This window comes from Chiroxiphia lanceolata, chromosome 16, assembly GCF_009829145.1.
Source record: "Chiroxiphia lanceolata isolate bChiLan1 chromosome 16, bChiLan1.pri, whole genome shotgun sequence".
Taxonomy (NCBI): domain Eukaryota; kingdom Metazoa; phylum Chordata; class Aves; order Passeriformes; family Pipridae; genus Chiroxiphia; species Chiroxiphia lanceolata.
This window is the reverse complement of record NC_045652.1, coordinates 14,187,178-14,201,026: the sequence shown is the minus strand read 5'-3', so window position 1 is coordinate 14,201,026 and position 13,849 is coordinate 14,187,178. Positions and strand designations below refer to the sequence as shown.

General features: G+C 61.0%; 1 protein-coding gene across 3 annotated transcripts in view; it reads right to left on the bottom strand.

The window, feature by feature from the left end:
- Positions 1-863: 863 nt before the first annotated feature.
- Positions 864-13,849, bottom strand: part of RAI1 (retinoic acid induced 1) — a 74,103-nt gene continuing 61,117 nt past the window's right edge. For all 3 annotated transcript variants that reach the window (XM_032704480.1, XM_032704482.1, XM_032704481.1), the window contains 4 exons: positions 4,744-10,348; positions 3,403-3,496; positions 3,055-3,104; positions 864-2,681 (listed from right to left, as the gene is read on the bottom strand). In XM_032704480.1, the coding sequence (XP_032560371.1) occupies positions 2,667-2,681; positions 3,055-3,104; positions 3,403-3,496; positions 4,744-10,332 (5,748 nt within the window). In that variant the 5' untranslated portion in view covers positions 10,333-10,348 and the 3' untranslated portion in view covers positions 864-2,666. The remainder of the gene's footprint in view (positions 2,682-3,054; positions 3,105-3,402; positions 3,497-4,743; positions 10,349-13,849) is intronic.

The following is a 13,849-nucleotide window of genomic DNA, read 5'->3' as shown; positions in this document are numbered from 1 at the left end:
ATTGCAGGGCACGGGACGCTCGGCAGCTGCCCCTGGTGTCACCTGTACCCCTCGGTGTCACCTGTACCCCCCAGTGCCACCTATACCCCCCTGTGTCCCCTGTACCTCCCAACGCGCAGGATGGGGACCCTGCCCGGCCCACTATGGATCCCACTGCTGCTGCACCCCTTGTTTTTGGGGCTTTGCCCCCGCTGTGAGGGGTAGGTTTGGCCCCATGGCAGCAGCAAAGCGACCTCTCCCCAACCACACCAATGGTAGGCAAGAGGGGACCCCACCCACCCACCCTATCCCCACCCCTAGCACTGACTAGTCACCCCATTAGGAGCTGCCACCACCCCTGAGCATGGACAGGCTTTTGGAGAAGGGATGGCAGGGTGGCACAGGGCTCCTGGGGGGCTGGTGGGTGCCCCTGTGCCCTTGCTTCATCCCTCTTGTATATAGACCCCCCTTCCCTTGGCTCCCCCCGCTCCCCTTTTCCCTTTTTAAACGGTATTTTCATAGTTGGAGAGTTTTGTACAGACAATTAAAGCTGATTATTTATACCGGTGTGTGCTGGATTCGGGGGGGGCTGACACTAAAATTAGAGGGCAAGGAACCCCCTACAACTGGGGTTGCCTTGCTCCCACAGGGCTGATGGGATGGGGGGGCATACGTGGCAGGGATGGGGACACTGGGTGCAAAGGGATCCCAAACACCCCCTCCTTAACCCACGATGTCTTGGGGGGTGCTGCCCCCTCCACCTCCATAAACCCCCCCATCAGTGGGACCCTCGGGGATGAAGGACCAGCCAGGGGCTGGCACAGCCCGGGGGGGACCCTACCAGCCCCCCAGAGATAAAGAGAGGCCACGAGCAGGGCGCCACGTACTTCCAAAACAATCGTTGTATCTTTATTGACGCTCTGAATGCAATGACCTGTTTTTTACTCTTAAGGAAAATAAACATCTTTTAGAAACAGCTTGTTACACACAATCTTCAGTGTGAAGCAATATACTAATAAGAACACTAGTCTTAACATTTACAGTCTTCATATATATTATATATATGTATATGTATACATATATATACACTATATAATGAGGCAATATATAATACACACGGTTTACCATTTTACAGTCATATGTACAAGATGTCACTAAAAATAGCCAGATTTCAGGCAACACTGCCAAGGACACCAGGATTTTTATTTTTTTTTTATCTTTAAATTAATTATTTTTTATTATTATTTCTCCCCTTTTTTTTTTTTTATTTTTCTCACCTCCTTTTTTGTGTTTTTCGCTCCTGTGTCCGAGGCAGCTGCTGAAACGACAGACATTGTGTGGCCAGCAAACCTTGGGGTGAGAGATGGATGGAATGGAGGGAACAAGAGAGGTGGTGGGGACACGAGGCGCTGGCTCTGCGGGGGACACAGATGGGGCCAGCATTGTGCTCCCCTTTGTAGGATGCTCTGGAGTTGAGGGGTGGCTGGTGGCTGTTTTTAAGATGGGATTTGGGGTGGGTTTGCCCTGGGTTGGTTATTTGCTGCCTGTGTCAGTGTGCAGGTGACAAAAGGCTGGGGCGTGCAGCCTGGGGACAAGGGCAGGGGGTCACCCCAGTACTGGGCCCCCCAGATCCACCGAGGCAGCCAGGAAGGGAAGCAAAAGCCAAGGGAGCCGAGCAAACCCAGGGCAGTGAGGGGTGAGCCAGGGCCATGTGGAGGGAGGAGGCAAATGACTCCTCCTCCTTCTCCTCCGGTTCAGAACCCAGAGCCATGGGATTTGCACCCAGATCCTGGGGTTTGCACCCAAAGCTGTGGGGTTCAGCACCCAGAGCCGTGGGGTTTGTACCCAAAGTCATGGGGTTCAGCACAAGCACGGGGAGCAAAGCCCCCCGCACGAGGAGCCGCAGAGAGGTGCTGGCGAGGCCAAGCAGAGGCAGGAGGGTGGGCTTTGGGGGTCCTCACAAGCAGGACCAGGTGTCCCCAGCCCAGCAGTGCCAGCACCCCATGGAGTGTGAGGGTGGTGGGTGCAATGAGTCAGGGTTTGGGGTTCAGGAGCGGGGCTGGGCCAGCCTGGTGGGTGCCCCACCGGCCTGACCAAGCACCCCTCGCCCCCCCCGGCACCCTGAGTGTGGGTGGCGGCAGACAGGAGATGGAAGAACAAAATGGAAAAAGCAGAGTGGTGTTTCAAACAGCAGGCCGTTGTTTGTTTTGTTTTTTTTTTTCCTCATTTTTCTCTTTTTTTCTACTTTTTTTGGTCTTTTTTTTTTTTGTCTTTTTTTAATCCTTTTCTCCGCTGAACTATATACAAACACCGTGAGGTTTGCTGAAGGCAACATCTCAGATCAGATCAGTGTGATATGGAGAGCCGGGACCCACGGGGAGTCCGGCGGCCCCACAGTAAGACAACGTCGTCGGGATCCCCCCCTTGTACGTGGACCACCCCCCCGCCCCCCCGTGCAGCCATCGCGGGTGGGGGATCCCGATCCGTCCCCCGTGTATCCAGACCAGGTTTTACCGGAGGCCCGGCGTGGGAGAAAACCCGGCGCTGGCTCCGCCCGCGCGGAGCGGGCTCGGGGGGTCCCGGGGCGCTCACGGGCAGCGGGGGGTCCCCGGTACGGCCCGGCCCCGCTCCGGCCGCTGCCTCCTCCGCCGGTCCCTCACTGGCGGCGGGGCGGGTGCCCGCGGGCGCTACACCGGCTGCCTCTGCGGGGAGAAGGAGGGTGTCAGCCCGGGGGTCCCGATGGAGGCGGGGTGATAGCCCTGGGTTGTCCCCATCAGCACCCCCCACCAATAACCGGGCACCCATCTGGGACGCGGTGCTTAGAGCAGGGATTCAACCATCACCCACCACCTCATCGGTGCTCAGAGAAGGGAGGTGAGACCCCCACCCCAGACCCAGCACCCACTCACTGGCCACCCCCCCAGTATCGCCAGGGATGCGATGCCCCCCGCAACGCCCATGCGGGGCTGAGTGCCCAGGATGGGTGGCCCCAGGAATTTGGGGTCAGAAGGCAGGTCCTCCTGTCCCAGGGAGCTGTGGAGCTTTGGAGGGTGCACAGGGGGCCTCTGGGCTTACCTTATGTTTGGGACATCTCAGAGAGAAGCTTTCCTCGGTTAATAAGCAACCTGAGAGGAGAGAAGGATGTGTCAGGGGAAACCTCGCACTGCAAGAGAGTTGTCCCTGGGCAGGGGGACACAGTGGCCCCCTGGTCCACAGCCACCCACTACCTCCTAGACCAGCTACAGCGTTTGTATGAGGGACTCATCTGAGGCCACATAAAGACATGCCAGTGCTGCTGGTGCAGTGGGCATCACCATCCCAGCAGGTGGGGAGCCACAGGCTCACCCTGACCTTGGAGCAACAGGCCCCATGTCCAGAGGGTGCCCAGGGACCCCGCACCCCTGTCCCCACAGCTAGGCTCACCTGTGTCGATGGCACACGCGTAGTGGTAGGTGTGGGGACACCCCTTCTGGCAGCAGCCCACAGTGGCTCCCACTTGCTGGCAGCTCGAGCACTTCTGTGAACGCACCCGGGAATTCGGAGCAGGGAAGAAGAGATGTGGAGAGACAGAGAAACTCCATCAGAGCCCAGCACAGGTGCGGAGAACCCCAACGGCCCCAGCAGTGAGGGCAAGGCGGGTGTCCCCGCTCCTCTCCAGGCCCTTGTTACCTATTCCAGGCAATATCCTTCCTCCTGTGCCAGCACACCATGGACCACACTGTACCTCTCACTTGGCCGTCTGCAGCCATGCACAAGGTTTCTACCTGCCATACCCCTCCTGTGGATGGCACTGAGCCTGCAGCCATGCTCCATGGGGCAGGGGTGCGGAGGAGAAGGGACATGACCTGGGCTGTGCCATGGCTTGGTGGCAGAGGTGGTAGAGGACCACAGTGGTCCCCATCTCCTGCCCCGTGCCCAACGGGTGCTGCAGGGAAGGGAGTACCTGGACCGTGGTGAGGGCAGCAACCTCCAGAGAGCCATGACATGAGCACTCAGGTTTAGGAATACAGCCAATCCCAAACCTGGCACTGAGGGACTTGCTAGAGACCCTCTGCTCAGCCTCTGCTGGGGGGTTGTCCCCTTTCTCTCTCCAGCACAAAAAACCCATGTCACAGAATCCCAGAATGGTTTGGAAGGGACCTTAATGCTCATCCAGTTCCAAGCCCTGTCATAGGCAGGGACACCTTCCACTAGATCAGGTTGCTCCAAGCCCTGTCCAACCTGGCCTTGAACACTTCCATGGATGGGGTACACACAACTTCTCATCCCCCTATGGTGGTCCCCATCAGTGACCTCGCTATTTTGCTTGCTCCATGTGCCCATGCTCCAGTGGGTCTGGGAGAGGGGCAGGGTAGGGTCGTCCCATCCCTGCAGCTCCCCTTCCCCTGCTGCTCATCACCACAGCACCAGGCCATGTTGAACCTACATTCATCTTCCATTCCTGCTGCATCTGTCCCACTCTGAACCACCCCATGTGACGCATGGCTGGGCCAGGGGATGTGACAGTCCCAGGGAGCCCAGCCACCCTCCCAAAACATAACCCCATAAATACATTTCTGCACCTAAAAGGGGGGTTTTAGGTGCACAAATCTCACAGGGACACAGCGTGGTTCATGGCACTGAGCACCTGCTCTGCTTCCAAGGCAAAACTATTAATTTTTCATCCCGACCAGAGGCACGGCCAGGGGAATGACATTGGCTGAAGGAGGCCAGCAGGAGATGCTGCCTCAGGATGTGGTGCTGGGCGTGCAGCCGAGCTCTTACCAGGTCGGCAGCCGCCTTGACAGCCTCCTGCAGCCCGTAGAGCTTCCCCGCCACCAGGAAAACCCCAGCGGTCCATACAGCACAGGCCTCGTGCAGCCAGTGCTCCTGCGTGTCGCCCGCCGGCTCCTGCGGCGGGGACTCAGCCTTGTGACATTCGTGCCGCCGGGGCTTTTCGGCCGCCTCCTCGCCCTCTGTCCTCTCGTCACAGCAGTAGCAGCTCTGCAGCCTACGGAACATGCCCCGTGGGCTGGAGCGCAGCGCACTCTGCTTGGCCGCCTCGGCAGCACCCTCCGGCCGCGCCGCCTTCCCGCCGGCACCGCAGCTGCCCTCCATCCCGCGGGGCACCCGCTCGGCCATGGCGGGTGCGATGGTGTCCTCGCCCAGCCCCTCCACCCGCACCTTCTCCTTCAGCCGTGACTTCTTCTTGGGCAGGCAGTCCTCGGGGTAGTAGGGCCCGCAGAGGTCCCCCAGGTCCTTGTAGTTGGCGGGGTTGCGGCAGAGGCAGCAGACCAGGCACGCGGCGCTCAGCGCCTTTGACACCACCGGCCCCATGTGCATGGTGGAGGAGGCGGGCAGGGCTGCCCGCGGGCGCGGTGCCAGCCCGGCCGGTCCCCGCTGCAGCCGCGCCTCATCGCCAGGCGAGTTGATGATGGTGCAGGTGGTGGTGAACTCCCCGCGCCGCTCCACGCGGACATAGGGAGCGAAGGGGGGAGCCCGGCTGTCCGCCCGCAGCCGCTTGCAGGAGATGTACTTCAGTCGGATCTCAGGCTCGGCGGGATGCACCAGCGGGGCCTGCTGGGACTGCCGCCGCCGCTTCCCGCGGCTCTTGCACCGCGCCGGCACCGCCTTGGCCTTGCCGTGGCCCAGACGCTTCCGCTGCCGCTTGGAGTAGCCGTTGTAGTTGGAGTGGTTGGCCCGCGGCTTTGGCCCCCGCGCTGGCCCAGCAGCAGAGCGTCCCTCAGGGGGGCCATCGCTGCCCCCCACCTCCTTCTCCTCAGTCTTTGGTTTCTTCTCCCGCGGTGCCTCCTCCCCACCGCCTGGGTTGGCCACACGTTCCCGGGGCAGCAGCGGTGGCGCAGGGCCCAGCGGCGCCTTGGCCATGCCCAGCGCTGCCGCTTTGCCCTTGCGGTTCCTCTTCTTGGGCAGGAGCCCGAGGTTCTTGGCCCCCATGGTGGGGCTGGACTGGGCCCCCAGCGTCGGCCCACAGGCATCACCCTGGCAGCCTTCAGGAGAGAGCTTCTTCCCGCTGCCTGGTTTCCCTTTCGGTGATCGGCCGTTGGGGTTCCGGCACAGCGGCTCAGTCACTGGCATGGTGGGCACCTTCTGTGCTGCCACTGGCTTGGGCAGCCTCACGTCACCCACCGCTGCAGCCACCCCACTGTGCTTCACCACTCGCTCCCGCTCCGCCCCGGCTGGGCTCAGGGAGGAGCCATAGGCAGTCACGGTGGCCACTGCCGCCGTGGCCGCCGGTTTGCAGGTGAACTTCTTCAGGTTGGGCGAGGTGATCTTCTGGACAATGGCCTCCAGCTTGAGGCCACGGCCCTTGCGGGGAGGCAGCACTTTGGTCTTGGTGGCCTCCTGGAAGGCTGCCCGGGAGGTGATCTTGATGCAGACATCAGGGGCCTCCTTTGGCAGGGGGGGCTTCGGGACGGCTTCACCAGAGCTCTTGGGAGGCAGCTTGGCTTTCACCTTCTTGGCCACTGGCATCTTCTTGAAGAGGCTGGGGGGGCCCTCTGGCTTCTCCTCCTTCACGCCGCCGCTGTTGCTCCGCAGGACAAGGTTCCTTTTCTTGGTGGGGATGGGGGAGATGAAGGTGGACTTCCTCTTCAGCGAGTGCAGTGGCCGCTCCGACATCTTGCCCCCCATGCCCGGCCCTGCTTTGGGCAGCTTCATCCGGGCACCCACCTTGCCCTCCTTGTGGGGGCTGCCCGGTGCTGCCAGCTTGAAGGCAGGTGGGAGGTGGTTGTTGGATATGAGCTTTTTGGGTGCCTTGCAGTTCTTCAGCCGGACGTCGGCTGCCCGCTTGCCCCGCTGCCGCTTGGTGTAGAAAACCTCTTGTGTCTTCGTCCGGGAGCGCAGGATCATCGACCGCTGGTCCCTCTCCCCCGCCTCCACCGCATCCCCCTCCAGTGGTGTCGGCCCTGCCGCCTCCTCTGCCGCCACCAAGCCAGGCACCAGGAGGGTGGCATCACTGCTGTTTTGGACCACCCTGGGGGCGGGCCGGCTGCTGCGTTTCCTGGCTTTGAAAGCCACCCGCTGCTTCACGCCACAGCCGGGCTTCTTCCCCAGCTTCTCCTGGTGTGTGGGAGCCTTCAGCCCCTCCAGCGGGGCCGGGGCGCGGGGCTCGGCGAGGGCGGTGAAGGAGCGGGTGCACATGCGCGCCGGGAGACCCTCAGCTGGAAACCGGGGCGTTTGGCTCTGGGCGCTCTTGCTCGGTACCTCCGTCTGTCCATCTGGCCCCAGGCAGGCACTGGCCACGCCGCCTGCCGCTGGCAGCTCATCAAATGGGGTCAGCACGGCGCTGCCGGGGTTGTCCCCCTCCGGCAGCCGGCAGTGCACCCTCTTGTTGCGGAGGCTCTTGCCCCGTGAGACAGGCTCCATCTTCCCGAGCACATTTTCGGGTGTGAGTTGCTGCTTCACTGTGACTGACGAGGCAGATTCGGCATCAGCAGCCTCCAGATGGGATGTTTCCCCTCCACCGCTCTCCTCCTCGGACTGGATGTTGGGAAGGGAGGACTTGAACCAGCTCTTCACCTTGGTCTCCGTGCCCACGGCAGGGCCCAGCAGGATGACAGACTGGCCGGAGAGGCGCGGGGTGGGAGCTGAGCCCTCCTTCTCCACCGTGCTGACGGTCTCCTCGGCGGACACGGGCACCTCGCTGGAGGACAGCACAGCTGGCATCTCCGGGGGCTTGGGCGGCGAGGCGTCATATGTCACCGACTTCTGCTCTGAGCCAGCCAGCTCACAGAGCGAGGAGTACTCCTCTGCCTCCAGGTCTGACTCCTTCAGATCTGGTGAGGAGATGATGGGGATCTCGCTGAAGTCCCCAGCTGAGCAGCAGTGCCGGGTGTCCTGAAGCCACCTCTCGCTGTCTGCCTTTGTTGCTTCATCGTAGGTCAGTGCCTCCTCCTCCTCCATCGCCTGCTCCCCGAAGTCCTGGGCCGGCTCACTCTTGGCTGGCTGCTCTCCGTCGCACAGATCCAAGCCACAGGCGTTTTTTTTCTCCTTGCAGGAGCTCACCAATTTGCTGGGGAACAAGCCCTTGGGGAGGTCAGTGGCCTGAAGCTCCTTCCACCGCAGGCATGCCTCTCCCAGGCTCTCCTCCGGCCAGTCGAAGTGCTCCATAGCATTCTCAGACCCCACCGAGTTGGCAGTGGTGTTTGAGTAGCAGCTGTAGTCAGTGGCTCCTGCACTCGATGTCGCTGCCGGGATGCTGGGCTTGGAGTTGAAGGCCAGTGGGGCAGTGTCCTTCAGCACATCCTTGGTTTCGGTGGTCGTGAACTCCACCTGGGGACCCTCATACACCTCCTCGCCAAAGTCCTTCTCTGCGCTGGCCCCTGAAGCTTTGTCCAACTTGAGGGGCTCGGTGAGTGTGCTGGAGTCACCCTGACTGGGCCAGGTGCCCTTCACCATGGAGTCCAGGCTGGGCCGGTGGTTCTCCAGCTGGAAGGGGGACTTGTTGGCCTCCTTGCTCAGCATGGGCAAGTTGGCCCAGGCTTTGTCCGCCTTCTCACTGATGGCGTCCTGCAGGACAATGATCTCGGAAGCCAGCTCCTCCTGGGACAGGGCGCTGAGGAGCAGCCGGGGACAGTCCCGTTCGTTGGTCACATACTTGGTGAAGGTCTCCAGGGGCAGGGTGGCGTGGATGCTCTGGAAGGAGTCGTCCGATTTGGTGGACATGTCGTCCGGGGAGGTCACGGAGCAGGTGGACACTGACTCGGGCTTTGCCTTGGAGTTGCTGTTGACACGGGCAGGGCTGCGGTTCTGGTTGCAGTACAGGAAACTCCGCTCCAGCTGATCCTCTGACCCACTGAGATAGTCAGCGTCCTGTGTCTCGGCATGGACTGACTGTGGGGTGCTCAGTGGGTCAGACAGGGGAGTCCCCACCTGCTCTGCTGAGTAGGTGCTGCTCTCGGGGCTGCAGTGCTGCCCCTTGAGCTGCTCGGGGGTCCTTGCTGGGGTCTTGATACCCTTTTTCTGGGGCACGGCTGCTTTGGAGAGCAGCAGTTGCTGGACAGTGTTGGAGATGTTCTCCACCTGGGAGGTGAGTGCTGTCAGGCTCTGCAGGCTCAGGTCCGACAGCAGGTTTTCTGGTAGCTTCTCCTTCTGCAAGTTTTTACAGTTCCCGGATTGAGCATCAGGGCTCGTCCCATCAGTGGGAGAAGGGTTCAGCAGCGGCATGAAATGGCTGTGGTCGGCAATGCCGGCCTGGAAGGCGCCGGTGCTCAGCGGCTGCTGGCTGTATTGGAAGTTCTCCAGGTTGGGCATCAGCGGGGAGGGAGTGGAGCTGTAGGATGGGGATCTGCCGACGGAGCGAGCTGGAGAGTGGCTGGCGCTGGGGCTGAAGGTCTGGTAGTACTGCTCGGGTGTCCGGACGGGTGTCGCGTCGCTCTGGCAGTAGGTCTGGCCTGACTGGTTGTAATGTTGGTACTTGGCCAGGTTTTGGTAGTGGAGGGACTCCGGGGTGTGATGCCGCCCCTGCAAGGGCTGTGGCGGCTGCGGGGGCTGCGGTGGTTGAGGGGGCTGCGGCGGCGGTGGCTGTGGGGGCTGCGGCGGCGGCTGTGGGGGCTGCTCGTAGCCAATGCGGTTGGGCTGGTAGCCGTGCAGGTTGGGCACACGGGGGCCGGGGGCCAGGCTGGCGGCGCTGCCCAGGGGCCGCTCCAGCGGCGGCTGCCCCGAGGGCGCCGTGCAGCTCTTGTAGGAGTGTGCCGGCTGGCTGCCCCCCGGCACCGAGGAGTAGGTGGAGGAGGCAGGGAAGGACTGCGAGTGCTGCCCAAAGTGAGGGCTCTGTGAGAAGGGCATGGGAGAGGAGACGTCGTTGGGCAGCTTCTGCCGCTGCAGTTTGGGGTAGGGGAGCGCGGGTGGCTGCTGCTGCTGCTGTTGTGGCTGCTGCTGCTGCTGGAAGTGAGTCCGGAAGGGCAGTGAGGCGGCTGCCGGCTCGTGGTACGGCCGCCCACCTGCCAACGCCGCCGTCTTCTTCATCAGGCTGTCCTCATACTTGGCCACGCCACCGGGCAGCGCCTGTGGCTGGCCACCCCATGCCTGCAGGCTCTCGTCCCCAGAATACCGGGCTGGATAAGGGCTGTTCTCCTGCACGGTGTAATTGGAAAAGGCCGGCCTGCCCTGCAGCTGCTGCCCCGCTAATTGCTTGTTTCCCCGGTGGTATTTCTCCACGGCGCTGTTCTCGTAGCCCGCGTACGGCAGCTGCTGCTGACTGTAGTACTCCTTTGCCACCAGCCTCTGCCGCTCGCAGTTCGGCCCTGCCTGACTTTGATGCCTGTAATTCTCCAGGCGTGATGTATCTTGTGAAGTCGGCTGGTAGCTCTGCTGGTTGCCATGGAAACCACACCTTTCTCGAAAGGACTGCATGGCGCGGGCTCGTTATCTGCGAAGAGAGAGAGGCAAGAATTCAAATGAAGCATTGCCACCATGGCAGGCCGGGGACCAAGAGGGCCCATGTCTCCTGCGCCACGGGGGCATCATCGCCTCACCTCACCTTGCCTGCTGGGCACCACCCTGATGGGCATTGCCTCGCTGCCACCCTGGAATGCAGCACCTGATGCTGCATCACCTCACCTCACCTGTGTTGTCTGCCCTGCACTGCCCCACATCGCCTTGCATCGCTCTCCATCACACCTCACCTTGTGTTTCACCTCCCTGCATTGTGTTGCCTTGCATCACATCACCCTGTTGCGCTGCCCTGATTCACCCTGTATTGCATCGCCTCACACTACCCTTGCATCACATCACTTTCCATGTCTTTGCCTCGCTTCATGTTGCCTTGCATTTCATCACCCTGAATTGCATTGCCCTGCATCACATTGCTTTGCATCCTCCTGCATCGCATCACCTTCCATTTCATCTCCCTGCATCATGTTGCCTTGCATTGCATCGCCCTGAATTGCACTGCCCTGCATCGCATCCTCCTGCATCACCTCACATTGCCCTGCATCACATCGCCCTGCATTTCATCTCCCTGCATCACGGTGCCCTGCATTGCATTGGCTTGCATTGCACCCTGCACTGCATCCCACCCCATCATCCTGCATCCCATCCCCGTGGGCTCCATCGCCCTGGATTGCCCTGGATCACAGCAGCTGGCTTTGTGTCACCTTGCATCGCTCTGCATCGCGCCGTGTCGCCCCACATCACATCTCTTGGTGCTGCATCCTCACCTTGCAGCGCCCTGCATCCTCCGCTATCCCATCTCCTTTCATCACTCCACACTGCAGCATGGTGCCCACAGGCAGGGGGGTGCTGGGTCCAGCTGCACCCTCCCTGCCAGCAGCAGGCCCAGCCACCTTTCTGCCCCTGCTGCTGGGAGCTGCCCCATCCCTGCTGCCCAACCCTCCCTGCCTGCCCCATGTGGTACAGTGACCCTCCCATGCCATGTCGGGGTCCCCCAGCCTCACGCTCTGTGTTTCACACACCCACCAGCCCTCAGCTCTGCAAATCACTCCCCCTCTCCTTGCACACCCTCTCCAGGGACTCCTGGATCCTGCGAGCCCCTCTGCACACCCCGCTTATCACCATTCTTTTTAATTATTGGGCTAATTACTGGAAGCAGCAGCGCGGAGGGCCAGAACCACAGGCTCTGCTGCAAAAAAAGTCATTTCAACTTGCTGGCTCTGCCCATCTCTGCCGGCTGCTGCCTCCCACAGCCCCCCCTGCCCCAGTGATCCCCCTGCCCCGGCGCGATGCCATCTGGAAGCTGTCTGCTCCCGCCGGCAGCCGTCATTTCCGAGCGCCTCGCCACCGTCATCATTAGAGCTCCCTGTTTCCTCACTCTGCTTGTGCTGGGTGCAGGGACACACCTGGGTCACTGGTTTGATCTCTTGAGGCAGCTGAGTGGCTTGTGAGGGCTAATGAAGGGCTCGGTGAGGGGGGGATGCATCCTGCCCATCTCCAGCACCAGTGGGTCTGGGGCGCTGGGGTGGACAGAGCCTGTTTCAGACACGGATTGAGATGTCGGAGCCTGGGTTAGGGCAGCCCCAAGGGTTTGCAGGTGCCTGGGGACATCCCTGGCGTTGCTCCCTTGGCACTGTGATGCAGTGGTGACACCAGTGCTGTCCCCTCAGCCTCCATTAAGGCAATGAGTGTTATGAGGGGAGGGGACGAGGTGCTGGTGGTGTGCGCGCCAAGACCATCCCACACTTCCCTGTGGTGCCAGGCAGCCTAGAGCTGGGACATGGATCCACGTATGTCCCCATGTGTCTCATCACCACCCTCATGCCACCACCATGAGTGGCTCCAGACAGTCCCTTTGCTGGCACCTCTGCCACAGCTGCACAAACTGCACAGATGGTTTGATGGGTCCCAGCTCAGCCTTGTTTCCTCACAGCACCCACTGGTAACATCTCAGCACCTTTTCGGGGTCTAGGTACACACACAGGTCTTTATTTAGTTCTATTTCCATAACTACTGGAAGCTCAGGGATGTGCCGATCACATGGTGCCCTCTGGCACCACTGGAGCCACCACCAGTGGGTGCCACCCACAGAACCTTGTCCCTCCCTCTTTTCCATCCCCTTTTGGGATGTTTTCCACACCACTTCCCCTCATTGCAGTTGCATCTTACAGGCTATGTGGGTAAATGGATGCAGTTAAAGCCCAAATTCTGGGAAAAAGGTGGGTCAAAAAATTCTGGAAAGGCCAGTGAGAAACCCCAACCATGGTGTGGAGTGGTGCTGTCCTGTGCCAGGAAAATCAAAGCCAAGGTTGCGGGGCAGTCCTGGGTGGTGGTGGGAGAACTAATGGGAGCAATTCCCATATTCTCTGTATGGGAGTGGGTTTGAAAAATGAAATTGGCTTGAGAAGACCCTGGACTGGAGCTTTAGGGGGAGCTTTTCCCTCCTTTCTCCTTTATTATTAATTATCGTGATTAATTATTGTTATTAATTAATCGTTAATTTTCCAAACCACTGAGACAATGCCTGGATAAGCAAAAGTACGTGGTGTGAGGGGACGGATCAGTCACCAGCATGCAGAGGTGGGAACGCACAGAGGGAATGTGTGTTCCAGCCGAAATCCCATGAGCCCAAAGGCCATGGCCCCATCTCCCTGTGGACCACCCAGGCACCCGGCTCTGCCTGGGAGGGGACACGCTCATCGCCAGCAGCACCCGGACCATCAGCAGACCCAGAGGCCAGCTCTGCCCTCGGATCCACCGCGGCTTTGCCAGGGAAGGGCCGCGCCAGATGTTGCTCCTGATGTAGCTGTTTCCCAGCAAACGCTTCAATGGCATCAAATCAAGCTGTCGACAGCAGCGAGGTTACGGCCCTTCCCGGGAGGGGAAGGCGACTATGGCTGGTCCCGGGGGCCCTGTACAGTCACTGCCCCCGCCACGTCCCTGTTGGACGTGCTCTCCCGGCACTTCCAAAGAAGTTTCCACTGCTACCCCCATGATGGGAATCGATACGAGGCTTTTGGTGGACGGCTGCCACTGGACACCTGCCCTTGGCAAAGCTACTGTGCTACAGCCAAGGCTCATGGTGTGGGTGCCTGGGAAGGGTCCCCAGGGTATCCATCAGCGAGGAAAGGACTTGGGGCCATCGTGGTGCCCAGCACCAGTGTGACCCTGTCCCTGCAACACAAGGAGCTGCGCTCACTGCTGGCTATGGCCATCCAGGAGCATCCTGTCCCCTCTGTCCCCTGGGAGTGTGGACAGCCCAGCACAGCCCCTGTGTCACCCACGGGGGATACAAAACCTCCCAGTGCCAGTGCAGCACCCAGGGCCGTGATGGTGCACAAGGTCATGCTGCAAGTGCAGGGGGCTGACACAGTGCATGCAGCCGACACGGTGCCGGGGGCTGATGTGGCACACGGGGCTGATGCCGGGAGCCAAGCTGGGGCTTGCCAGCCCAGCACAGCTGCCTGATCAGGGTGGC